At 47.2% G+C, this 24,694-nt stretch overlaps 1 protein-coding gene across 1 annotated transcript; it reads left to right on the top strand.

Annotated features, from left to right (window-relative positions):
* The first annotated feature begins 302 nt into the window (after window positions 1-302).
* LOC124048045 (spastin-like) lies at window positions 303-18,436 on the top strand. The gene is made up of 16 exons (XM_046368427.1): window positions 303-850; window positions 1,076-1,159; window positions 1,264-1,347; window positions 2,368-2,528; window positions 4,907-5,043; window positions 5,770-5,863; window positions 8,057-8,131; window positions 8,314-8,385; window positions 10,799-10,874; window positions 11,586-11,677; window positions 12,923-13,002; window positions 14,215-14,257; window positions 14,412-14,491; window positions 14,604-14,674; window positions 17,191-17,231; window positions 17,643-18,436. The coding sequence occupies exons 1-16, from the start codon at window positions 733-735 to the stop codon at window positions 17,766-17,768; spliced, it is 1,434 nt and encodes a 477-aa protein (XP_046224383.1). The 5' UTR covers window positions 303-732; the 3' UTR covers window positions 17,769-18,436.
* Window positions 18,437-24,694: the final 6,258 nt, after the last annotated feature.

Here is a 24,694-nt window from a genome sequence, read left to right as displayed (position 1 = left end):
ATATGCGCTTGAACAACTCCGATATAAAGTGTTTTTTTCCCGCTCAAAGTTGGCAGGATGCCACTTGTCCTAATTATATATCAGTACACTCGTAAGAATCTAAACATTACGACACGTGTATTCGATTAAATAAGACACAAGTAACAAATAAACCATTCAATTGTGTTTAATTAACCAAACGCAACACTCATTGACCTGCATACAAAACTCGCCGCTTGTTGAGCGGGGAAAAAAATGAACCTGGAGATGACAGATTTTGTGTCCCTCTCGCTTCGCGTCTTCCCCTGTTATTTATAAAAAATAAAATAAACTAATATTACATTACTTTTGGTATGCCACGGTTAAACTTCCACCCTATGTATCTACTGTCAGTGCTTATCGATTTACGTGACCGTATTACATTATATTTGCGTCTATACACTTATTACCGTATTTAGGATCTTGTTTAAATGTTCGACAAGTGCGGAAGTTCCACGCATGCGTAACGCCAACTTCCTGTTTCAACAAAACACCGATGTCTTGGAAGTGGGTCTCTGCATTGGTTTTGATATTATTGTAAAAATAGACACGTTTACGATCATCTGTCGGATATGAAAATGGTTAGAGATACAATAATACATTGCTGAGTTCGCTGACGCCCTTTTCTGGTGTTTAAGTCCTCTCTTTTTACTCCTGTATTTGAGATTCTGATGTAGCTAGCGACTGTAACTAGTTGTACATTATTTCACTACCATGTCGGCCAAAGTTAGGGCGGGGGACAGCAACGACAACGGAGAAATCATTAGAAACTACCATAAACGAGCATTTGAATACATATCCGTGGCACTAAAGATCGATGAAGATGACAAAGGTTGAATGCATCTCCTTATCTTAATATATATATATATATATTGTATATGTTTATCATACATTAGTAGCTTCGATGAAACCAAGAGAGTTTTACAATGTCAAAACTCTTGGTTGCATCGAAGCCAATCGTACATGTTGTGTGACTATGCAATGGCACACTGGGAGTGTCTGTCTGTTTGTCTGTCTGTCTGTCTGTCTGTCTGAGCCTGTGGGTTTGTTATGGCAGGTGTCAAGGAGGAGGCAGTACAGTGGTATCAGAAAGGCATTGCAGAGCTTCAAATGGGGATTGCTATTGAAGTCACAGGACAAGGTAAGCTAATTCCTACCTCATTATCTTTCAAGTCAATATGAGGTTGTTTGTGTTGTGGCCGTTGGCCAGTGACCACGTTTCGCTGTCTTTCACTTTCACTTTAGGAGAACATTGTGATCGTTCCAAGAGGCTTCAAACTAAGATGATCAACAATCTCACCATGGCAAAGGACCGACTCGCTCTTCTAGGTCAGCTCTCTGACGATGTTGAGAACGTTGTTTTAGATTGTTTCACGTCATGATGACTTCCCATTCTGGTAATATATGAGGCATGCTGCAGTCTACTCTCATAACACTTTGAAGTGATGCCACACTTAGATTTTGAGCGACACAGATTTGTGTTGTAAATAAATCCCTGACTAAGATCAGTACTTCTCACTCAAAAAGGTTTAAAAGAGATTGACATTTGAATTGTTATATTAGCAGCTATGTGTTTTAGCAATTTGCAAATAGTTATATTACTAATGTTTTTATTTTTATTTTATTTAACCTTGTAGGGTCTCTCTCTCCATTCACGCTTACTCTCTCTCACCCTCGGTCTCTCTCTCACCCTCGGTCTCTCTCCATCCTCTCACCCTCTGTCTCTCTCCATCCCCTCTCTCTCCATCCCCTCTCTCTCCATCCCCTCTCCATCCCCTCTCTCTCCATCCCCTCTCTCTCCATCCCCTCTCTCTCCATCCCCTCTCTCTCCATTCTCTCTCTCTCACCATCCTCTCTCTCCGTCCTCTCTCTCTCCTCTCTCTCATCCTCTCTCTCATCCTCTCTCTCCATCCTCTCTCTCCATCCTCTCTCTCTCACCCTCTGTCTCTCTCACCCTCTGTCTCTCTCTGTCCTCTCTCTCTTATCCTCTCTCTCTTATCCTCTCTCTCTCACCCTCGGTCTCTCTCCATCCTCTCTCTCTCACCCTCTCTTTCTCTCACCCTCTGTCTCTCTCCGTCCTCTCTCTCACCCTCTGTCTCTCTCCGTCCTCTCTCTCTCACCATCCTCTCTCTCCGTCCTCTCTCTCTCACCATCCTCTCTCTCCGTCCTCTCAACCTCTCTCTCTCTCCGTCCTCTCTCTCCGTCCTCTCTCTCTCAACCTCTCCCTCTCTCTGTCTTCTCTCTCTCACCCTGTCTCTCTCACCCTGTCTCTCCGTCCTCTCTCTCTGTCTTCTCTCTCTCACCCTCTGTCCTTTCTGTCTCTCTGTCTCTCTCTGTCTCTCGCCACAGAAGGTACATCGGCGTCTAAAACGAGCCACAGCCCTCAGAGTCCACCAGGCCATCTCCCTACCCCTCCAGTGAGGCCTGCTGGTCCAAAGAACAAGCCAGGACCAGGACCAGGACACATTAAGCCAGCAAGCACTGGCTCAAGCAGGACCAACAATATCAAGGTATCCCTGGTACAGGTCCTGTCCCTGGTCCCATTAAAGTACAGGCCTTGTCCTGTCTCTGTCCCTGGTCCCATTAAAGTACAGGCCTTGTCCTGTCTCTGTCCCTGGTCCCATTAAAGTACAGGCCTTGTCCTGTCTCTGTCCCTGGTCCCATTAAAGTACAGGCCTTGTCCTGTCTCTGTCCCTGGTCCCATTAAAGTACAGGTCTTGTACTGTCTCTGGTCCCATTAAAGTACAGGCCTTGTCCTGTCTCTGTCCCTGGTCCCATTAAAGTACAGGTCTTGTACTGTCTCTGGTCCCATTCAAGTACAGGCCTTGTCCTGTCTCTGTCCCTGGTCCCATTAAAGTACAGGTCTTGTCCTGTCTCTGTCCCTGGTCCCATTAAAGTACAGGTCTTGTACTGTCTCTGGTCCCATTAAAGTACAGGCCTTGTCCTGTCTCTGGTCCCATTAAAGTACAGGCCTTGTCCTGTCTCTGTCCCTGGTCCCATTAAAGTACAGGCCTTGTCCTGTCTCTGTCCCTGGTCCCATTAAAGTACAGGCCTTGTCCTGTCTCTGTCCCTGGTCCCATTAAAGTACAGGCCTTGTCCTGTCTCCCATGTCCCTTGTCCTGTCCCATTAAAGTACAGGCCTTGTCCTGTCCCTGGTCCCATTCCCATTAGTACAGGCCTTGTCCTGTCTCTGTCCCTGGTCCCATTAAAGTACAGGCCTTGTCCTGTCCCTGGTCCCATTAAAGTACAGGCCTTGTCCTGTCTCTGTCCCTGGTCCCATTAAAGTACAGGCCTTGTCCTGTCTCTGGTCCTATTAAAGTACAGGCCTTGTCCTGTCTCTGGTCCCATTCAAGTACAGGTCTTGTCCTGTCTCTGGTCCCATTAAAGTACAGGCCTTGTCCTGTCTCTGTCCCTGGTCCCATTAAAGTACAGGCCTTGTCCTGTCTCTGTCCCTGGTCCCATTAAAGTACAGGCCTTGTCCTGTCCCTGGTCCCATTAAAGTACAGGCCTTGTCCTGTCTCTGTCCCTGGTCCCATTAAAGTACAGGCCTTGTCCTGTCCCTGGTCCCATTAAAGTACAGGCCTTGTCCTGTCTCTGTCCCTGGTCCCATTAAAGTACAGGCCTTGTCCTGTCCTGGTCCCATTAAAGTACAGGCCTTGTCCTGTCCTGGTCCCATTAAAGTACAGGCCTTGTCCTGTCTCTGTCCCTGGTCCCATTAAAGTACAGGCCTTGTCCTGTCTCTGGTCCCATTAAAGTACAGGCCTTGTCCTGTCTCTGTCCCTGGTCCCATTAAAGTACAGGCCTTGTCCTGTCTCTGGTCCTATTAAAGTACAGGCCTTGTCCTGTCTCTGGTCCCATTAAAGTACAGGCCTTGTCCTGTCTCTGGTCCCATTAAAGTACAGGCCTTGTCCTGTCCCTGTCCCTGGTCCCATTAAAGTACAGGCCTTGTCCTGTCTCTGTCCCTGGTCCCATTAAAGTACAGGCCTTGTCCTGTCCCTGTCCCTGGTCCCATTAAAGTACAGGCCTTGTCCTGTCTCTGTCCCAGGCCTGTCCTGTCCTGTCCCTGGTCCCATTAAAGTACAGGCCTTGTCCTGTCTCTGTCCCTGGTCCCATTAAAGTACAGGCCTTGTCCTGTCTCTGTCCCTGGTCCCATTAAAGTACAGGCCTTGTCCTGTCCCTGGTCCCATTCAAGTACAGGCCTTGTCCTGTCCCTGGTCCCATTAAAGTACAGGCCTTGTCCTGTCTCTGTCCCTGGTCCCATTAAAGTACAGGCCTTGTCCTGTCTCTGTCCCTGGTCCCATTAAAGTACAGGCCTTGTCCTGTCCCTGGTCCCATTAAAGTACAGGCCTTGTCCTGTCTCTGTCCCTGGTCCCATTAAAGTACAGGCCTTGTCCTGTCCCTGGTCCCATTAAAGTACAGGCCTTGTCCTGTCTCTGTCCCTGGTCCCATTAAAGTACAGGCCTTGTCCTGTCCCTGGTCCCATTAAAGTACAGGCCTTGTCCTGTCCCTGGTCCCATTAAAGTACAGGCCTTGTCCTGTCCCTGGTCCCATTAAAGTACAGGCCTTGTCCTGTCCCCATTAAAGTACAGGCCTTGTCCTGTCCCTGGTCCCATTAAAGTACAGGCCTTGTCCTGTCTCTGTCCCTGGTCCCATTAAAGTACAGGCCTTGTTCTATCCCCGTCCCCTATCCTCTATAGTCCCATAAATTATTTAGTCCTAGTTTTATAACCTCCCCGCTAACAGTTTACGGAAAACAACGTTTCTGAGTCGTAATTTGTCTTAAATACTGTTTCGAATGGGACGTTGTTGCTCATAGTGTATCCTGTTTGTTTTATGTGTATTTTTATGGTCCTATGATATTGTGCATTTACGGAGTGTTCTCTCTAAGGTTGTCCCTCGGGCTGCAGGGAGAGGACTGAATGGTAGACCAGCAGCATCGAAGGAACCACAGAAGAGGGATATGAAGAACTTCAAGAATGTGGACAGCAAGTTGGCCAGCTTCATACTGAATGAAATCGTAGACGGGTAGGATAGATGAGCTATCTGTGTAGCCATGTCCCCGGAGCTATCTGTGTAGCCATGTCCCCGGAGCGATCCGCGTAGCCCGGTCCCCGGAGCGATCCGCGTAGCCCGGTCCCCGGAGCGATCCGCGTAGCCCGGTCCCCGGAGCGATCCGCGTAGCCCGGTCCCCGGAGCGAACCGCGTAGCCCGGTCCCCGGAGCGAACCGCGTAGCCCGGTCCCCGGAGCGAACCGCGTAGCCCGGTCCCCGGAGCGATCCGCGTAGCCCGGTCCCCTGGGGAGCGGCTATCCAGAACGTAGCCCGGTCCCCGGAGAAGACCCGCACGTTCCGGTCCCCTAGAGCGATCCGCGGATAGCCATGTCCCCAGGATCAAATCCACGCTGAGCCATGTCCCCGGAGCGATCCGTGTAGTCTTGGTCATTGTCTGGGGAGTTGGCTATACAGAACTAACAGACGTGTGACCAGGCTATGACGGAGAAGACCCTCAGCACGTTCAATGGAGGGATTCTAGAGTCGATGATAGCGGATAGCGCAGTGGACTACAGTCACGATCAAATTACACGCTGAACATCTTGGGGACGCCCTGACGTCAAACTCTTAGACCTTTGAGTCGGCACACGCTGATACTTTTGTTAAGGCGTGTTTCTAGCTCTCCTGTATTTACAAACCATGACTGTAATTGAGACTGCTGGGTTTCTGGAGTCATTTAAACATTGTGTGTGTATTTCAGTGGGTCGTCAGTGAGCTTTGAAGACATAGCGGGTCAGGAGCTGGCTAAACAAGCTCTTCAGGAGATAGTTATCCTGCCTGCACTCAGACCTGAGGTGAACATGTTTGCTTTCTACTCTGTGTTATGAGCTGCTGTCTGTCAGTTCTGCCTGATTCTCATTTGAGGGTCAAACCGACCCAAGCTGAGCTGCTTCGATCTGGTCTGTTTACACATCCCCGAGCAGGGCACAGTACAGTTGAGGTTGGCCCTATTGTGGGAATCAGGCTTCACAGTTGTCTTGTTGTCTCTTGTCCAGTCTAATGTCTCCAGTCAAATCAAATCAAAGTTTATTTGTCATGTGCGCCGAATACAACAAGTGTAGTAGACCTTACAGTGAAATGCTGAATACAACAGGTGTAGTAGACCTTACAGTGAAATGCTGAATACAACAGGTGTAGTAGACCTTACAGTGAAATGCTGAATACAACAGGTGTGGTAGACCTCACAGTGAAATGCTGAATACAACAGGTGTAGTAGACTTACAGTGAAATGCTGAATACAACAGGTGTAGGTAGACCTTAGTCAGTGAAATGCTGAATACAACAGTGTTGTAGTAGACCTCTACAGTGAAATGCTGAATACAACAGGTGTAGTAGACCTCTACAGTGAAATGCTGAATACAACAGGTGTAGTAGACCTTACAGTGAAATGCTGTCTCTAATACAACAGGTGTAGGTAGACCTACTCCAGTGAAATGCTGTCTCTATCCAGTCAACAGGTGTAGTAGACTATAGTACAGTGAAATGCTGAATACAACTAGGTGTAGTAGACCTTACAGTGAAATGTGTGTCTCTATAGTCTAACAGGTGTCTCTAGTAGTCTATAGTGTTGTCTCTACAGTCTAATGCTGAATACAAGTCAAGTGTTGTAGTCTACTCTACAGTCTATAGTGTTGTCTGAATACAAGTCTATAGTGTTGTAGTAGACCTCTACAGTGAAATGCTGAATACAACAGTGTTGTAGTAGACCTACTCAGTGAAATGCTGAATGTTGTCAACAGTCTATAGTGTTGTCTCTAGACCAGTCTGGTGTTGACCTTACAGTCTAATGCTTACTCTATAGCCCCTAACCAACAGTGTAATTTTTCTAGGTCTATAGTGTTGTCTCTAGTCCAGTCTATAGTGTTGTCTCTAGTGTTGTCTCTAGTCCAGTCTATAGTGTTGTCTCTACTCCAGTCTATAGTGTTGTCTCTACTCCAGTCTATAGTGTTGTCTCTACTCCAGTCTATAGTGTTGTCTCTACTCCAGTCTATAGTGTTGTCTCTAGTCCAGTCTATAGTGTTGTCTCTAGTCCAGTCTATAGTGTTGTCTCTACTCCAGTCTATAGTGTTGTCTCTACTCCAGTCTATAGTGTTGTCTCTACTCCAGTCTATAGTGTTGTCTCTACTCCAGTCTAGTGTTGTCTCTACTCCAGTCTAGTGTTGTCTATAGTCCAGTCTATAGTGTTGTCTCTAGTCCAGTCTATAGTGTTGTCTCTAGTCCAGTCTATAGTGTTGTCTCTAGTCCAGTCTATAGTGTTGTCTCTACTCCAGTCTATAGTGTTGTCTCTACTCCAGTCTATAGTGTTGTCTCTACTCCAGTGTTGTCTAGTCCAGTCTATAGTGTTGTCTCTACTCCAGTCTTGTGTTCCAGTCTATAGTGTTGTCTCTCCAGTCTATAGTGTTGTCTCTACTCCAGTCTATAGTGTTGTCTCTACTCCAGTCTAGTGTTGTCTCTACTCCAGTCTAGTGTTGTCTCTAGTCCAGTCTATAGTGTTGTCTCTAGTCCAGTCTATAGTGTTGTCTCTAGTCCAGTCTATAGTGTTGTCTCTCTCCAGTCTCTAGTGTTATCTATAGTGTTGTCTCTACTCCAGTCTATAGTGTTGTCAGTCTATAGTGTTGTCTCTACTCCAGTCTATAGTGTTGTCTCTAGTCTAGTCTACTCCAGTCTATAGTGTTGTCTCTAGTCCAGTCTATAGTGTTGTCTCTACTCCAGTCTATAGTGTTGTCTCTAGTGTTGTCTCTAGTCTATAGTGTTGTCTCTACTCCAGTCTATAGTGTTGTCTCTACTCCAGTCTATAGTGTTGTCTCTACTCCAGTCTATAGTGTTGTCTCTACTCCAGTCTATAGTGTTGTCTATAGTGTTGTCTCTACTCCAGTCTATAGTGTTGTCTCTACTCCAGTCTATAGTGTTGTCTCTACTCCAGTCTATAGTGTTGTCTATAGTGTTGTCTCTACTCCAGTCTATAGTGTTGTCTTGGTCCCCTCTAGCTGTTCACTGGTCTCAGATCCCCGGCACGAGGTCTGCTCCTCTTCGGTCCCCCAGGCAACGGAAAGACTATGCTGGTGAGTCAGACTTTTGTGACCATCAAATGACATCACATGGTGTTGACTGCATGTTGAAGACATTATGCCTCTACGTCATGATAATAAATGTATCTATTGTGTCCCTCTACCCAGGCCAAAGCAGTAGAAATGGAGTCCTCTTTCTCGTGATAATGATTGATCTCTTTTGTCCCTCTACCCAGGCCAAAGCAGTAGCCATGGAGTCCCATGCCACCTTCTTTAACATCAGTGCCTCCAGTCTGACCTCTAAATGGGTGAGGAGTCTTAAGACTGTGGTCATTTACTGTGTCCAAAATGGCACCCTATTCTCTGGGTAGTGGACTACTGTAGACCAGAGTAGTGTACTACTGTTGACCAGGGTAGTGTACTACTGTTGACCAGGGTAGTGGACTACTGTAGACCAGGGTAGTGGACTACTGTTGACCAGGGTAGTGGACTACTGTTGACCAGGGTAGTGGACTACTGTTGACCAGGGTAGTGGACTACTGTAGACCAGGGTAGTGGACTACTGTAGACCAGGGTAGTGGACTACTGTAGACCAGGGTAGTGGACTACTGTAGACCAGGGTAGTGGACTACTGTAGACCAGGGTAGTGGACTACTGTAGACCAGGGTAGTGGACTACTGTTGACCAGGTTAGTGGACTACTGTTGACCAGGGTAGTCGACTACTGTTGACCAGGGTAGTGGACTACTGTTGTACAGGGTAGTGGACTCCTGTTGACCAGGGTCTATAGGGTAGTGGACTACTGTTGACCAGGGTAGTGTACTACTGTTGACCAGGGTCTATAGGGTAGTGGACTACTGTTGACCAGGGTCTATAGGGTAGTGGACTACTGTAGACCAGGGTAGTGGCCTACTGTTGACCAGGGTAGTGGCCTACTGTTGACCAGGGTAGTGGACTACTGTAGACCAGGGTAGTGGACTACTGTAGACCAGGGTAGGGGAGTACTGTAGACCAGGGTAGTGGACTACTGTAGACCAGGGTAGGGACTAGTGGTGGACTACTACTGTAGACCAGGGGACTAGTGGACTACTGTAGACCAGGGTAGTGGACTACTGTAGACCAGGGTAGTGGACTACTGTAGACCAGGGTAGTGGACTACTGTTGACCAGGGTAGTGGACTACTGTTGACCAGGGTCTATAGGGTAGTGGACTACTGTAGACCAGGGTAGTGGACTACTGTTGACCAGGGTAGTGGACTACTGTAGACCAGGGTAGTGGCCTACTGTAGACCAGGGTAGTGGCCTACTGTAGACCAGGGTAGTGGACTACTGTTGACCAGGGTAGTGGACTACTGTTGACCAGGGTCTATAGGGTAGTGGACTACTGTAGACCAGGGTAGTGGACTACTGTAGACCAGGGTAGTGGCCTACTGTTGACCAGGGTAGTGGCCTACTGTTGACCAGGGTAGTGGCCTACTGTTGACCAGGGTAGTGGCCTACTGTTGACCAGGGTAGTGGACTACTGTTGACCAGGGTCTACTGTTGACCAGGTAGTGGACTACTGTAGACCAGGGTAGTGGACTACTGTAGACCAGGGTAGTGGCCTACTGTTGACCAGGGTAGTGGACTACTGTTGACCAGGGTAGTGGACTACTGTAGACCAGGGTAGTGGACTACTGTAGACCAGGGTAGTGGACTACTGTTGACCAGGGTAGTGGACTACTGTTGACCAGGGTAGTGGACTACTGTTGACCAGGGTAGTGGACTACTGTTGACCAGGGTAGTGGACTACTGTTGACCAGGGTAGTGGACTACTGTTGACCAGGGTAGTGGACTACTGTTGACCAGGGTAGTGGACTACTGTTGACCAGGGTAGTGGACTACTGTAGACCAGGGTAGTGGACTACTGTAGACCAGGGTAGTGGACTACTGTAGACCAGGGTAGTGGACTACTGTAGACCAGGGTAGTGGACTACTGTAGACCAGGGTAGTGGACTACTGTAGACCAGGGTAGTGGACTACTGTAGACCAGGGTAGTGGACTACTGTAGACCAGGGTAGTGGACTACTGTAGACCAGGGTAGTGGACTACTGTAGACCAGGGTAGTGGACTACTGTAGACCAGGGTAGTGGACTACTGTAGACCAGGGTAGTGGCCTACTGTAGACCAGGGTAGTGGCCTACTGTAGACCAGGGTAGTGGACTACTGTTGACCAGGGTAGTGGACTACTGTTGACCAGGGTAGTGGACTACTGTTGACCAGGGTAGTGGACTACTGTTGACCAGGGTAGTGGACTACTGTTGACCAGGGTAGTGGACTACTGTAGACCAGGGTAGTGGACTACTGTAGACCAGGGTAGTGGACTACTGTAGACCAGGGTAGTGGACTACTGTAGACCAGGGTAGTGGACTACTGTAGACCAGGGTAGTGGACTACTGTAGACCAGGGTAGTGGACTACTGTAGACCAGGGTAGTGGACTACTGTTGACCAGGGTAGTGGACTACTGTAGACCAGTGCCCAAGTAGAAATATGTCCCAACTAGTGGAATAGCTAACTAGCTGATCAGTTTAACTATCAATAAACAGATGGTTATAAGTCTTTAAACTGCTTATGAACTCTTTTAAAACCACTGTAGAAAGTTGACCTTTTTACGTTCCAGTGTAAAGTGTTTATACCCGTAGTTGTACCTGAGTGACCTCTGACCTGTATCTCTCCTTCCCAGGTGGGAGAGGGAGAGAAGCTGGTCAGAGCTCTGTTTGCTGTGGCCAGAGAACTACAGCCTGCCATCATCTTCATTGGTAGGTTTGAGTGATTTTACTCTATACTCAATATCATCCAACAACGATCTGCCGACCAACATTAATATTTGAACTTTTTTGTTCGTCTAGGACTTTTAGTCTGTCCAAAGAAACCGACCGTTTGTTGCATTCGTTTAATAGTAATAATGGATTGGATTTTTATAGCGACTTTCTACATAATGAGTTACTCGAAGCGCTTTACATGGTATGGGGTGAATTGGACTAGTTAAAGATGCAGAAATCACTCTGCCATTTCCTGGTAGCTAATATTCCAATAGTTTGCCAATTTTCAGTTTTTATGTGACTAAACAAGCAGGTATAGTGTAGAGAATCATTGTACCATCTAAATCGCTGTGAAATATATTTTCCATAAGCATAAATATTGTATTTTCAGCTGTTTTTAGCTGGTGTACAAAACCGAAAGTAAAAGACGCAAAAACTAAACTTAGGAACGAGAAGCATAGAACTAGCGCACATAGATCAGATGTACAGCTTCTTAGACAGGCTGTCAATGAGACCGACAGATCTATAACATACATTTCTATGTGAATTTGGTCAGGTCGTCCAAAAAAAGTGACATTTTACAGCTTTTAATAAAAAATTATTTTACCCAAACAAAAAATTATTTTTGTTTGTTTCTGAGAGACTGAACAGACAGTAGCTGTTGTGGTGACGTTCGCTATGATCCCTGTCTGTTTGCCGTCCTCCCAGATGAGATCGACAGCCTGCTCTGTGAGAGACGGGAAGGAGAACACGATGCCAGCCGACGTTTAAAAACAGAGTTTCTCATACAGTTTGACGGGGTAAGACCAACGACCATTTTAGTTATGTCTCGGTAATGTTACTTCCGTCTGTGTACTGTTTAATGAGTGTTTCCTGTATGGGTTATGAGACTTTCCACTAGATGTTGGAACATTGCTGCTATAACAGCCTCCACTCTTCTGGGAAGGCTTTCCACTAGATGTTGGAACATTGCTGCTATAACAGCCTCCACTCTTCTGGGAAGGCTTTCCACTAGATGTTGGAACATTGCTGCTATAACAGCCTCCACTCTTCTGGGAAGGCTTTCCACTAGATGTTGGAACATTGCTGCTATAACAGCCTCCACTCTTCTGGGAAGGCTTTCCACTAGATGTAGGAACATTGCTGCTATAACAGCCTCCACTCTTCTGGGAAGGCTTTCCACTAGATGTTGGAACATTGCTGCTATAACAGCCTCCACTCTTCTGGGAAGGCTTTCCACTAGATGTTGGAACATTGCTGCTATAACAGCCTCCACTCTTCTGGGAAGGCTTTCCACTAGATGTTGGTACATTGCTGCTATAACAGCCTCCACTCTTCTGGGAAGGCTTTCCACTAGATGTTGGAACATTGCTGCTATAACAGCCTCCACTCCTGGGAAGGCTTTCCACTAGATGTAGGAACATTGCTGTGGGGACTTGCTTCCATTCAGCCATAGGCTCATTAGTGAGGCTGTCCACTGATGGTTGTATATATGGGATCCTTCAACAGTCTCCTGGATGGTTGTATATATAGGATCCTTCAACAGTCTCCTGGATGGTTGTATATATAGAATCCTTCAACAGTCTCCTGGATGGTTGTATATATAGAATCCTTCAACAGTCTCCTGGATGGTTGTATATATGGGAACCTTCAACAGTCTCCTGGATGGTTGTATATATAGAATCCTTCAACAGTCTCCTGGATGGTTGTATATTTAGGATCCTTCAACAGTCTCCTGGATGGTTGTATATATAGAATCCTTCAACAGTCTCCTGGATGGTTGTATATATGGGATCCTTCAACAGTCTCCTGGATGGTTGTATATATGGGATCCTTCAACAGTCTCCTGGATGGTTGTATATATGGGAACCTTCAACAGTCTCCTGGATGGTTGTATATATGGGAACCTTCAACAGTCTCCTGGATGGTTGTATATATGGGAACCTTCAACAGTCTCCTGGATGGTTGTATATATGGGAACCTTCAACAGTCTCCTGGATGGTTGTATATATGGGATCCGTCAACAGTCTCCTGGATGGTTGCAGGTGCAGTCGGAAGGTGCAGAGAGGGTTCTGGTGATGGGAGCTACAAACAGACCACAGGAGCTGGACGAAGCTGTGCTCAGGTACTGGACACAAAACACACACAGGAAGCTGTGCTCAGGTACTGGACACACACACAGGAAGCTATGCTCAGGTACTGGACACAAAACACACACAGGAAGCTGTGCTCAGGTACTGGACACACACACAGGAAGCGGTGCTCAGGTACTGGACACACACACTGGAAGCTGTGCTCAGGTACTGGACACAAGACACACTGGAAGCTATGCTCAGGTACTGGACACAACACACACACAGGAAGCTGTGCTCAGGTACTGGACACAACACACACACAGGAAGCTGTGCTCAGGTACAGGATATGATGCACTGACACACAGGAAGCTGTGCTCAGGTACAGGATATGATGCACTGACACACAGGAAACATGGGAACCGGTTAATAACGCTCTGCACACAAAATAAAGTTCTGAACCGGTTCAAACTAAAAATAAGTTTTTAAAAAATGGTTCCTTTCTGTTGTTTTTTTCAAACCTCTGAAATCGTTATTTTTTTGCTGTTGTTTACATTTAGCTGGACATTTAAATGACCACTCAGTGCGGATAGAGCAGCTTGCTATGGAGCAGGTTAACTATGTACCGTATATGCATTGGGGACAGACCAGCGTAGGGCAAAACATTTGGCAGGTGGGGGAGAGATGGTGAAGGAGGAAGGTTTGGCTTGTAGCACTGGGCATGTTGTTATGATATGCATTATCTGAAATTAGGCCCACAGAATTAGACACGTGACATAGCAGCTTCTATGAAGGAAGGAACCTTTGAATGTCTTTGAACTTCCTGGTTTTGGTCCAATGTTAAGCCAGAGGCAGCTAGCTAATAAGCTTGTGTGTGCAGAGCGTCACCGGAAGTAAAATCAAAACACGTCTTAACTTTTTTTTTTGTAGTTTATAAATCCAACGCGAAAAGTGATAAATATAGTATACTTAATTAGCATTATTTTCTCATTTAAAAAAAATCTCTGTCTTTCCCTAGTTTCTGAATCAGTCATGTAACGTCGGTAGGCTACTGTAGCCTATGCTTCAGATGGGGAGAGGCAGGTAGCCTAAAACGGCTGGGGGAAATAACAGTTCTGTTCCAAAACCAGTATAGATCACTTTCATTCCCTGTTGTGATTCTGTTCATGTCAATTGTTTTTCTTCTGTTTCCGGTTCTGTTCCCTGAACCGGTTCAAACCCCCGGTGACAATATTTAATTTGTTATTTTCTTTTTCCCTCTGCAGGCGATTTGCCAAAAGGGTGCATGTGGCCTTACCAACAGAGGAGGTAAACCCTTGTTGCATGTTTCCTCTTGTGTAGGACCAACACTGAACGTTGTTATGTCTTGAGTGGTTTACTGGGTAGATTTTTTTTTAAACAACAATAATAAAAATACAAAACATTTTTTTTAACCAATATTATGTGTTTGCTATCATCACAGACGCGTTTCAAGTTGCTGAAGAATCTATTGGGAAAACATGGACACCCACTCAATCAGAAGGAATTAGCCCATCTAGCAAAGTAAGTTCTCACACTACGCTACTCTAGGCCACCCCCCCCCCGCCAGCATAAACCATAGAGATAAAACTATACAAACTAAACATGCTCTAACCCGAAATATAAACCTTCTCAGAATGACGGGGGGCTATTCAGGAAGTGATCTTACATCGTTGGCTAAGGATGCTGCTCTTGGACCAATCAGGGGTGAGTAAAGGCCTATCTTTCAGCCTGTCCCAATGACCAAAAATTATGGCTATGTGCAATAGTAATAGACAATGTACCTATTATACACTATCCGGACGGTTTATTAGGTACACTCCTACTATATAAAACAGGCATCAAGGCATTCAGGTAATGCTCCACTGAATGTTAGAATGGGCTAAACTAGTGACCTAAGTGACGTTGAGCGTGGTGCGATCGTCGGTGCCAAGCGGACCGGATCCATAATCACTGAAACAGACGCCCGCCCTCCTGGGCTTTTCACGCAGGACAGCGTCTAGTGTTTCCTGAGAAGGGTGTCGACAAAACAGAAACATCCAGTCAGTGGCAGAGTCCTGGTGGGGGAAAATGTTGATGAAAGAGGTGAAAAGGAGAATGGCGCAAGCTAACAGGCAAATAACGGCGCAGTGCAACAGTGATGTGCAGAAAGGCAACTCGGGGGGAACTCACTACTCGGCGATCCTTGTCATGGATGGGCTGTTGCAGCTGCCGACCACACTGGGTACCACTCCTATCAGCTGAAAACAAGAGGAAGCAGCTCCAGTGAACAACGCCATCGCCAACACAAATCAAATCAAATTGTATTTGTCACATACACATGGTTAGCAGATGTTAATGCGAGTGTAGCGAAATGCTTGTGCTTCTAGTACCGACAATGCAGTAATAACCAACAAGTAATCTAACTAACAATTCCAAAACTACTGTCTTATACACACAAGTGTAGGGGGATAAAGAATATGTACATAAGGATATATGAATGAGTGATGGTACAGAGCAGCATACAGTAGATGGTATCGAGTACAGTATATACATATGAGATGAGTATGTAAACAAAGTGGCATAGTTAAAGTGACTAGTGATACATGTATTACATAAAGATGCAGTAGATGATGTAGAGTACAGTATATACATATGAGATGAGTATGTAAACAAAGTGGCATAGTTAAAGTGACTAGTGATACATGTATTACATAAAGATGCAGTAGATGATGTAGAGTACAGTATATACATATGAGATGAGTATGTAAACAAAGTGGCATAGTTAAAGTGACTAGTGATACATGTATTACATAAAGATGCAGTAGATGATATAGAGTACAGTAGATGAGTATGTAAACAAAGTGGCATAGTTAAAGTGACTAGTGATACATGTATTACTTAAAGATGCAGTAGATGATATAGAGTACACTGGACAATTGAAGAGTGGAAAACCATTTCCTGGAACGTGACGGTCGGTTCAGTGTATTTGAGTGACCTGGTCAGTCCCACACCTCGACCTAATAGAGTCCAATGGGATGAGATGGAACAAGCCGTTAGCAGCATGAATGTACTGCCGTCCAATCTGCAGCAACTGCATGATGCCATCGCGTCAGCATGGACCGACATCCTTGTAGAATGCCCCGAATAATTCAGGCCGTTCTGGAGGCAAAGCGGAGTCCGTCCCCTGTACTAGTTGGGTGTACCTAATAAACTATCTGGTCGGTGTATATTATAATATTGTAGCAAACTTGAGGGGTGGTTAAGGCCGCTACAATTTCTTTATGCCTTGATGAGGTCGCTACAATGTCTTTATGCCTTGATGAGGTCGCTAAGTGTTGGGTTAAGGTCACAATGTCTTTATGCCTTGACGAGGTCGCTAAGTGTCTTTATGCCTTGATGAGGTCGCTAAGTGTTGGGTTAAGGTCACTACAATGTCTTTATGCCTTGACGAGATCGCTAAGTGTTGGGTTAAGGTCACTACAATGTCTTTATGCCTTGACGGGGTTGCTAAGTGTCTTTATGCCTTGACGGGGTTGCTAAGTGTTGGGTTAAGGTCACTACAATGTCTTTATGCCTTGACGGGGTTGCTAAGTGTCTTTATGCCTTGACGGGGTTGCTAAGTGTTGGGTTAAGGTCACTACATTGTCTTTATGCCTTGATGAGGTCGCTACAATGTCTTTATGCCTTGATGAGGTCGCTAAGTGTCTTTATGCCTTGACGGGGTTGCTAAGTGTCTTTATGCCTTGATGAGGTCGCTAAGTGTTGGGTTAAGGTCGCTACAATGTCTTTATGCCTTGATGAGGTCGCTACAATGTCTTTATGCCTTGATGAGGTCGCTAAGTGTTGGGTTAAAGTCACTACAATGTCTTTATGCCTTGACGAGGTCGCTAAGTGTCTTTATGCCTTGATGAGGTCGCTAAGTGTTGGGTTAAGGTCGCTACAATGTCTTTATGCCTTGATGAGGTCGCTACAATGTCTTTATGCCTTGATGAGGTCGCTAAGTGTCTTTATGCCTTGACGAGGTCGCTAAGTGTTTTTATGCCTTGATGAGGTCGCTAAGTGTTGGGTTAAAGTCACTACAATGTCTTTATGCCTTGACGAGGTCGCTAAGTGTTGGGTTAAAGTCACTACAATGTCTTTATGCCTTGACGAGGTCGCTACAATGTCTTTATGCCTTGATGAGGTTGCTAAGTGTCTTTATGCCTGGCCCCTGATCATGTTTGTTTTGTCTGTTCACACAGAACTGGGACCAGAGCAAGTGAAAAACATGGCTGCTAGTGATGTAAGTTACAACGGCACAAAGCTATAATAGACTGTCTGACATGAATAGAGAATATATTTATGTGTATGAAATAGAGAATACATTTATGTGTATGAAATAGAGAATACATTTATGTGTATGAAATAGAGAATACATTTATGTGTATGAAATAGAGAATACATTTCTGCGTATGAAATAGAGAATATATTTCTGCGTATGAAATAGAGAATATATTTCTGCATATGAAATAGAGAATATATTTCTGTGTATGAAATAGAGAATATATTTATGCGTATGAAATGGAGAATATATTTATGCGTATGAAAGAGAATATATTTATGCGTATGAAAGAGAATATATTTCTGCGTATGAAATAGAGAATATATTTCTGCGTATGAAATAGAGAATATATTTCTGTGTATGCTGTTACAGATGCGTAACATCTGCTGCAAGGACTTTGAGGATTCTCTGAAGCGTATTAAGCCCAGTGTCAGTCCCACAACCCTGGACCTCTATATACGATGGAACACTGACTACGGAGACACTACAGCCTTCTAGAACCATGGAACTAACTCATTTCCCAGCTAGCACATAACGTTCTGAGAACCATATGTCTCTTAGAGCGTGGTTGTTGTTCTATGTTTATTTTGCCATAAAACCTTTTCACAACTTTCTGGGAATGGTACAGGGAGCCGCTTGGCTTTGGAACATTCTCAGCACATTTAAGGAACTTGACAAAACATTTTTTTTTGCGGTATTTCATTGCTTTAACCAGAATGTTCCCTAAACGGTCAAACATGGTTACGTTCTGGGAACGTTCTCCAGCTGGTTTGACGTTGGGAATGTTCTCAAATTGTTCAGAGAATGCTAAGAAACAATGTTCTTCTGTGGGAATTTCAGTACTTTAACATAAAGTTCCCTTATGATTGCCTCATGGTTCTATTTAAGGAATACAAATAATAATCTGAGAGCATTAAAACGTTCCATAAAAACCACAAGACAACTTTAACGTTCACAGAACATTCTAAGAATCTTATTTAAAAACATACCGTTCTCAGCGTCAACAAAACTCTCTCTCTATCCTCTATCTTGTTATTAAGTGTGTTCAGGTGTGTTGGCCGTAACCCACTAATTGGCCATAGCTGATCTTAATGAGTGCTTGTTTCCTTTTGAAACGTGGTCTGTTTTTAAAATAGACTAAAAATGGCACAGCTTCGTATGAGGTTTAAAAAAACACGGCATTCCAGCTGCATCCTGGTGATGCAGTGGACTCATTTCATGGATGAAGAACAGAAGATTTAAAGTTTGAATCTCACTGATGCCGTGTCACAATAAATTAAAAAAACTGTTATGGATGATTTAATACCTAAGCAAATTAATTTCCATGTGTCCTGTCTGTGCTGGGAGTTACAAACAATTAACCTTAAACTGTGCTGGGAGTTACAAACAATTAACCTTAAGATGTGCTGGGAGTTACAAACAATTAACCTTAAACTGTGCTGGGAGTTACAAACAATTAACCTTAAACTGCTGGGAGTTACAAACAATTAACCTTAAGCTGGGAGTTACAAACAATTAACCTTAAACTGTGCTGGGAGTTACAAACAATTAACCTTAAACTGTGCTGGGAGTTACAAACAATTAACCTTAAGCTGTGCTGGGAGTTACAAACAATTAACCTTAAACTGTGCTGGGAGTTAAACTGTGCTGGGAGTTACAAACAATTAACTGGAAGTTACAAACAATTAACCTTAAACTGTGCTGGAAGTTACAAACAATTAAAACTGTGCTGGAAGTTACAAACAATTAACCTTAAACTGTGCTGGGAGTTACAAACAATTAACCTTAAACTGTGCTGGGAGTTACAAACAATTAACCTTAAACTGTGCTGGGAGTTACAAACAATTAACCTTAAACTGTGCTGGGAGTTACAAACAATTAACCTTAAACTGTGCTGGGAGTTACAAACAATTAACCTTAAACTGTGCTGGGAGTTACAAACAACCTAAGCAGTGTTATTAAAAGTCCCAATTAAATATTCAGTGAACGTTTCAAGGAAGTTTTTCAGAAACCTCCAAAATAACCTATAATTTCCATTTTCACTGCGCTAATTAAAAAACCCCGGGAAGTATAGACTTTACCATTAAATGCTTCCTTACGAGTCCTTTCCCAACAATGCAGTTTAAAAGTTATACAACTAACAAATAGAAGAAAGAAAAAAAAACAGTGAAAATAAAATAACATTTTTTTTTTAATCTTAAAAAAATGTTTTATCAAGTAACCAGAATAAAACGTTCTCAGAACCTCCCTGCAACCTAAAAATTAAACCCAGAACAGTCAACGTTTTCACTTCTATTCTCAGAACGTTTTTTTTTTTTTTTAAATGCTCGGGAAGCATATGGCTTCGTTCCCACAACCAATGTGAAACCTAAACCGTATGTTCCCTTAACTTCCAACGAATCAAATCTGCTAGCTGGGTTAGTTCCATCTGAGACGTGATGGAACCAGGGGTGTGTTCATTAGTGCACACCACCATAGCAAACAGTCTCTCCCAGTTTCAACGTTTTGCTTCAGTTTTGTGGGAGGGAAATGGAGATGCTTAGAATAGACCACTGTAGAATTTGATTGATTAAAAATGTAGAAAATTGCATAGAGACAGGAACTACGTTCTGATTTGCTGATATTGTTATATTGACTGCTTTGAGAGTTGAACTTCTACTACTGTGTATATACCTACTGCTTAAATACAGGATATTACCCCACCCCCCCACCCCTTACTACTGTGTATATAGCTACTGCTTAAAGACAGGATATTACCCCCCCCACCCCTTACTACTGTGTATATAGCTACTGCTTAAAGACAGGATATTACCCCACCCCTTACTCCCATATTGCCTCCTCAAGGTGTCGAAAGCGTTCCACAGAGAAGCTGGTCCATGTTGACTCCAATGCTTCCTACAGTTGTGTGAAGTTGGCTGGATGGGTGGTGGACCATTCTTGATACACACGGTAAACACTTTTGAGTGTGTAAAGCCCAACAGCGTTACAGTTGTCACAAACCGGTGCACCTGGGACCTACTACCATACCCTGTTCAAAGGCAATTAAACCTTCTGTCTTGCCCATTCACCCTCTGAATGGCACACACACCTAATCCATGTCTCAAGGCTTAAAAAACATGTTTAAAAACAAAAAAAAATCTGATTTGAAGTGGATTTAGCATGTGACATCAATAGGGTATCACCCTGTCATGGAAAGAGGAGTCGTTCCTAATGTTTTGTCCATTCAGTGTACATGTCAGCAACCACAGCTAGTGAAACCACGGCAACTCTCTAAACAAAGAGTTTTAGAATGGATGGCCGGCAGGGTAGCCTAGTGGTTAGAGCGTTGGACTAGTAACCGGAAGGTTGCAAGTTCAAACCCCTGACCTGACAAGGTACATATCTGTCTGTCGTTCTTCCCCTGAACCCACTGTTTCTAGGCCGTCATTGAAAATAAGAATATGTTCTTAACTGACTTGCCTAGTTAAATAAAGGTAAAATAAAAAATAAACTAGTCCTGAACATCTCTAAAACTAAGAGTATTGTATTTGGTACAAATCATTCTTCGCAAGTTCGACACCTCCGCTGAATCTGGCAATGAATAGTGTGACTGTTGAGCAAATTGAGGAGACTTAACTTCTTGCTATCACCTTTTTAAACCAAGGCTCATCAACGGGATTCAACCGCGGGCCTATCCCTATCTATTATGTAATCATGTATGCATGTAAGTCTGTCTATGTTCGTGTGTTTACAGACTAAAACACTTTACAATGTTTAATGTATTTTTCGTTATTTGTCGAACCCCAGGAAGATGGGCTGTCGCTATTAACGGGGATCCCAATAAAGTCATAAAGTTGCATCCTACAGCTCCAGATTTCTGATCGATATGATTGATTGATTGATTAACTTATTTTGTATTGTAACTGATGATCCGTTTTAGTTTTATTCCCATCATCCTCTGATTTGCTGTCTACATCTTACAAACTGTGGCTGGGGGGTCCCAACTCATTCCATGGAGGGCTGGGGGCGGGGGGGTCCCAACTCATTCCATGGAGGGCTGGGGGGTGTCCCAACTCATTCCATGGAGGGCGGGGGGAGTTGTCCCAACTCATTCCATGGAGGGCTGGGGCGGGGGTGTCCCAACTCATTCCATGGAGGGCTGGGGCGGGGGGGTGTCCCAACTCATTCCATGGAGGGCTGGGGGTGTCCCAACTCATTCCATGGGGGCGGGGGGGCCTCAACTCCTTCCATGGAGGGCTTGGGCCGGGGGTGTCCCAACTCATTCCATGGAGGGCTGGGGAGGGGGTGTCCCAACTCATTCCATGGAGGGCTGGGGACGGGGGGTGTCCCAACTCATTCCATGGAGGGCTGGGGACGGGGGGTGTCCCAACTCATTCCATGGAGGGCTGGGGCGGGGGGGTGTCCCAACTCATTCCATGGAGGGCTGGGGAGGGGGGTGTCCCAACTCATTCCATGGAGGGCTGGGGCGGGGGGGTGTCCCAACTCATTCCATGGAGGGCTGGGGAGGGGGTGTCCCAACTCATTCCATGGAGGGCTGGGGAGGGGGTGTCCCAACTCATTCCATGTAGGGCTGGGGAGGGGGTGTCCCAACTCATTTCATGGAGGGCTGGGGCGGGGGGTGTCCCAACTCATTTCATGGAGGGCTGGGGCGGGGGGGTGTCCCAACTCATTCCATGGAGGGCTGGGGCGGGGGGGTGTCCCAACTCATTCCATGGAGGGCCGGGGCGGGGGGTGTCCCAACTCATTCCATGGAGGGCTGGGGCGGGGGTGTCCCAACTCATTCCTTGGAGGGCTTGGGGGGGTGTCCCAACTCATTCCATGGAGGGCTGGGGCGGGGGGGTGTCCCAACTCATTCCATGGAGGGCTGGGGAGGGGGGGTGTCCCAACTCATTCCATGGAGGGTTGGGGGTGTCCCAACTCATTTCATGGAGGGCTGGGGAGGGGGTGTCCCAACTCATTCCATGGAGGGCTGGGGCGGGGGGGTGTCCCAACTCATTCCATGGAGGGCTGGGGAGGGGGGTGTCCCAACTCATTCCATGGAGGGCTGGGGCGGGGGGTGTCCCAACTCATTCCATGGAGGGCTGGGGCGGGGGGTGTCCCAACTCATTCCATGGAGGGCTGGGGCGGGGGGGTGTCCCAACTCATTCCATGGAGGGCTGGGGGCGGGGGGTGTCCCAACTCATTCCTTGGAGGGCTTGGGGAGGGTGTCCCAACTCATTCCATGGAGGGCGGGGCGGGGGGTGTCCCAACTCATTCCATGGAGGGCTGGGGAGGGGGGTGTCCCAACTCATTCCATGGAGGGCTGGGGGGTGTCCCAACTCAGTCCATGGAGGGCTGGGGGTGTCCCAACTCATTCCATGGAGGGCTGGGGGCTGTCCCAACTCATTCCATGGAGGGCTGGGGGTGTCCCAACTCATTCCATGTAGGGCTGGGGGGGGGGGTGTCCCAACTCATTCCATGGAGGGCTGGGGGCAGGGTCCCAACTCCTTCCTTGGGGGGGGGGGGGTGTCCCAACTCATTCCATGGAGGGCTGGGGCGGGGGGTGTCCCAACTCATTCCATGGAGGGCTTGGGGGGGGGGGGTGTCCCAACTCATTCCATGGAGGGCTGGGGCGGGGGCGGTGTCCCAACTCATTCCATGGAGGGCTGGGGGGTGTCCCAACTCATTCTATGGAGGGTGTCCCAACTCATTCCATGGAGGGCTGGGGGTGTCCCAACTCATTCCATGGAGGGCTTTGGGGGGTGGTGTCCCAACTCATTCCATGGAGGGCTGGGGAGGGGGTGTCCCAACTCATTCCATGGAGGGCTTGGGGGGGGTGTCCCAACTCATTCCATGGAGGGCTGGGGCGGGGGCGGTGTCCCAACTCATTCCATGGAGGGCTGGGGGTGTCCCAACTCATTCCATGGAGGGCTGGGGGTGTCCCAACTCATTCCATGGAGGGCTGGGGGTGTCCCAACTCATTCCATGGAGACCTTGGGGGGTGTCCCAACTCATTCCATGGAGGGCTTGGGGTGGGGTGTCCCAACTCATTCCATGGAGGGCTGGGGCGGGGGGTGTCCCAACTCAGTCCATGGAGGGCTGGGGGTGTCCCAACTCATTCCATGGAGGGGTGGGGAGTGTCCGAACTCATTCCATGGAGGGCTGGGGGGGTGTCCCAACTCATTCCATGGAGGGCTGGGGCGGTGGGGTGTCCCAACTCATTCCATGGAGGGCTGGGGGGGGGGGGTGTCCCAACTATCCCAGCTCATTCCATGGAGGGCTGGGGGTGTCCCAACTCATTCCATGGAGGGCTGGGGGTGTCCCAACTCAGTCCATGGAGGGCTGGGGGTGTCCCAACTCATTCCATGGAGGGTGGGGGTGTCCGAACTCATTCCATGGAGGGCTGGGGCGGGCCCAACTCATTCCATGGAGGGCTGGGGCGGGGGGGTGTCCCAACTCATTCCATGGAGACCTTGGGGGGTGTCCCAACTCATTCCATGGAGGGGCGGGGGGGTGTCCCAACTCATTCCATGGAGGGCTTGGGGGTGTCCCAACTCATTCCATGGAGGGCTGGGGAGGGGGTGTCCCAACTCATTCCATGGAGGGCTGGGGAGGGGGTGTCCCAGCTCATTCCATGGAGGGCTGGGGGGGGTCCCAACTCAGTCCATGGAGGGCTGGGGGTGTCCCAACTCAGTCCATGGAGGGCTGGGGGTGTCCCAACTCAATCCATGGAGGGCTGGGGGTCCCAACTCATTCCATGGAGGGCTGGGGGAGGGGCTGTCCCAACTCATTCCATGGAGGGCTGGGGGTGTCCCAACTCATTCCATGGAGGGGTGGGGGTGTCCCAACTCATTCCGCGGAGGGGTGGGGGGGTCCCAACTCATTCCACGGAGGGGTGGGGGGTGTCCCAACTCATTCCATGGAGGGCTGGGGGGCGGGGGTGTCCCAACTCATTCCATGGAGGACTGGGGGGTTCCCAAGTCATTCCATGGAGGGCTGGGTGAGGGTGTCCCAACTCATTCCATGGAGGGGTGGGGGTGTCCCAACTCATTCCATGGAGGGCTGGGTCCCAACTCATTCCATGGAGGGCTGGGTCCCAACTCATTCCATGGAGGGCTGGGGGGGTGTCCCAACTCATTCCATGGAGGGCTGGGGGGGTGTCCCAACTCATTCCATCGAGGGCTGGGGGGTGTCCCAACTCATTCCATGGAGGGCTGGGGGTGTCCCAACTCATTCCGTGGAGGGCTGGGGGGGGGGGGGTGTCCCAACTCATTCCATCGAGGGCTGAGAGGCTGCTGGTTTTAGTTGTTTCCTTTCAGTTCAAGTAAAATCTGAACACCTTCCGGGTGGCGCAGTGGTCTAAGGCTGTGCCACCAGAGACTCTGGGTTCGTGCTCAGGCTCTGTTGCAGCCGGCCGCGAACGGGAGGTCCATGGGGCGACGCAC

The sequence above is a fragment of the Oncorhynchus gorbuscha genome, linkage group LG11 (assembly GCF_021184085.1).
Source record: "Oncorhynchus gorbuscha isolate QuinsamMale2020 ecotype Even-year linkage group LG11, OgorEven_v1.0, whole genome shotgun sequence".
NCBI lineage: Eukaryota > Metazoa > Chordata > Actinopteri > Salmoniformes > Salmonidae > Oncorhynchus > Oncorhynchus gorbuscha.
Note: the sequence above shows the minus strand (reverse complement) of the source record. Positions and strands in the feature narration are given on the sequence as shown.

Coding starts and splice junctions, on each gene's coding strand:
- LOC124048045 (XM_046368427.1), top strand. CDS start 733: ATGTCGGCCAAAGTTAGGGCGGGGGACAGCAACGACAACGGAGAAATC. Junction 5,864..8,056: donor TGCCTGCACTCAGACCTGAG/GTGAACATGTTT, acceptor GGTCCCCTCTAG/CTGTTCACTGGTCTCAGATC. Junction 13,003..14,214: donor CTGGACGAAGCTGTGCTCAG/GTACTGGACACA, acceptor TTCCCTCTGCAG/GCGATTTGCCAAAAGGGTGC.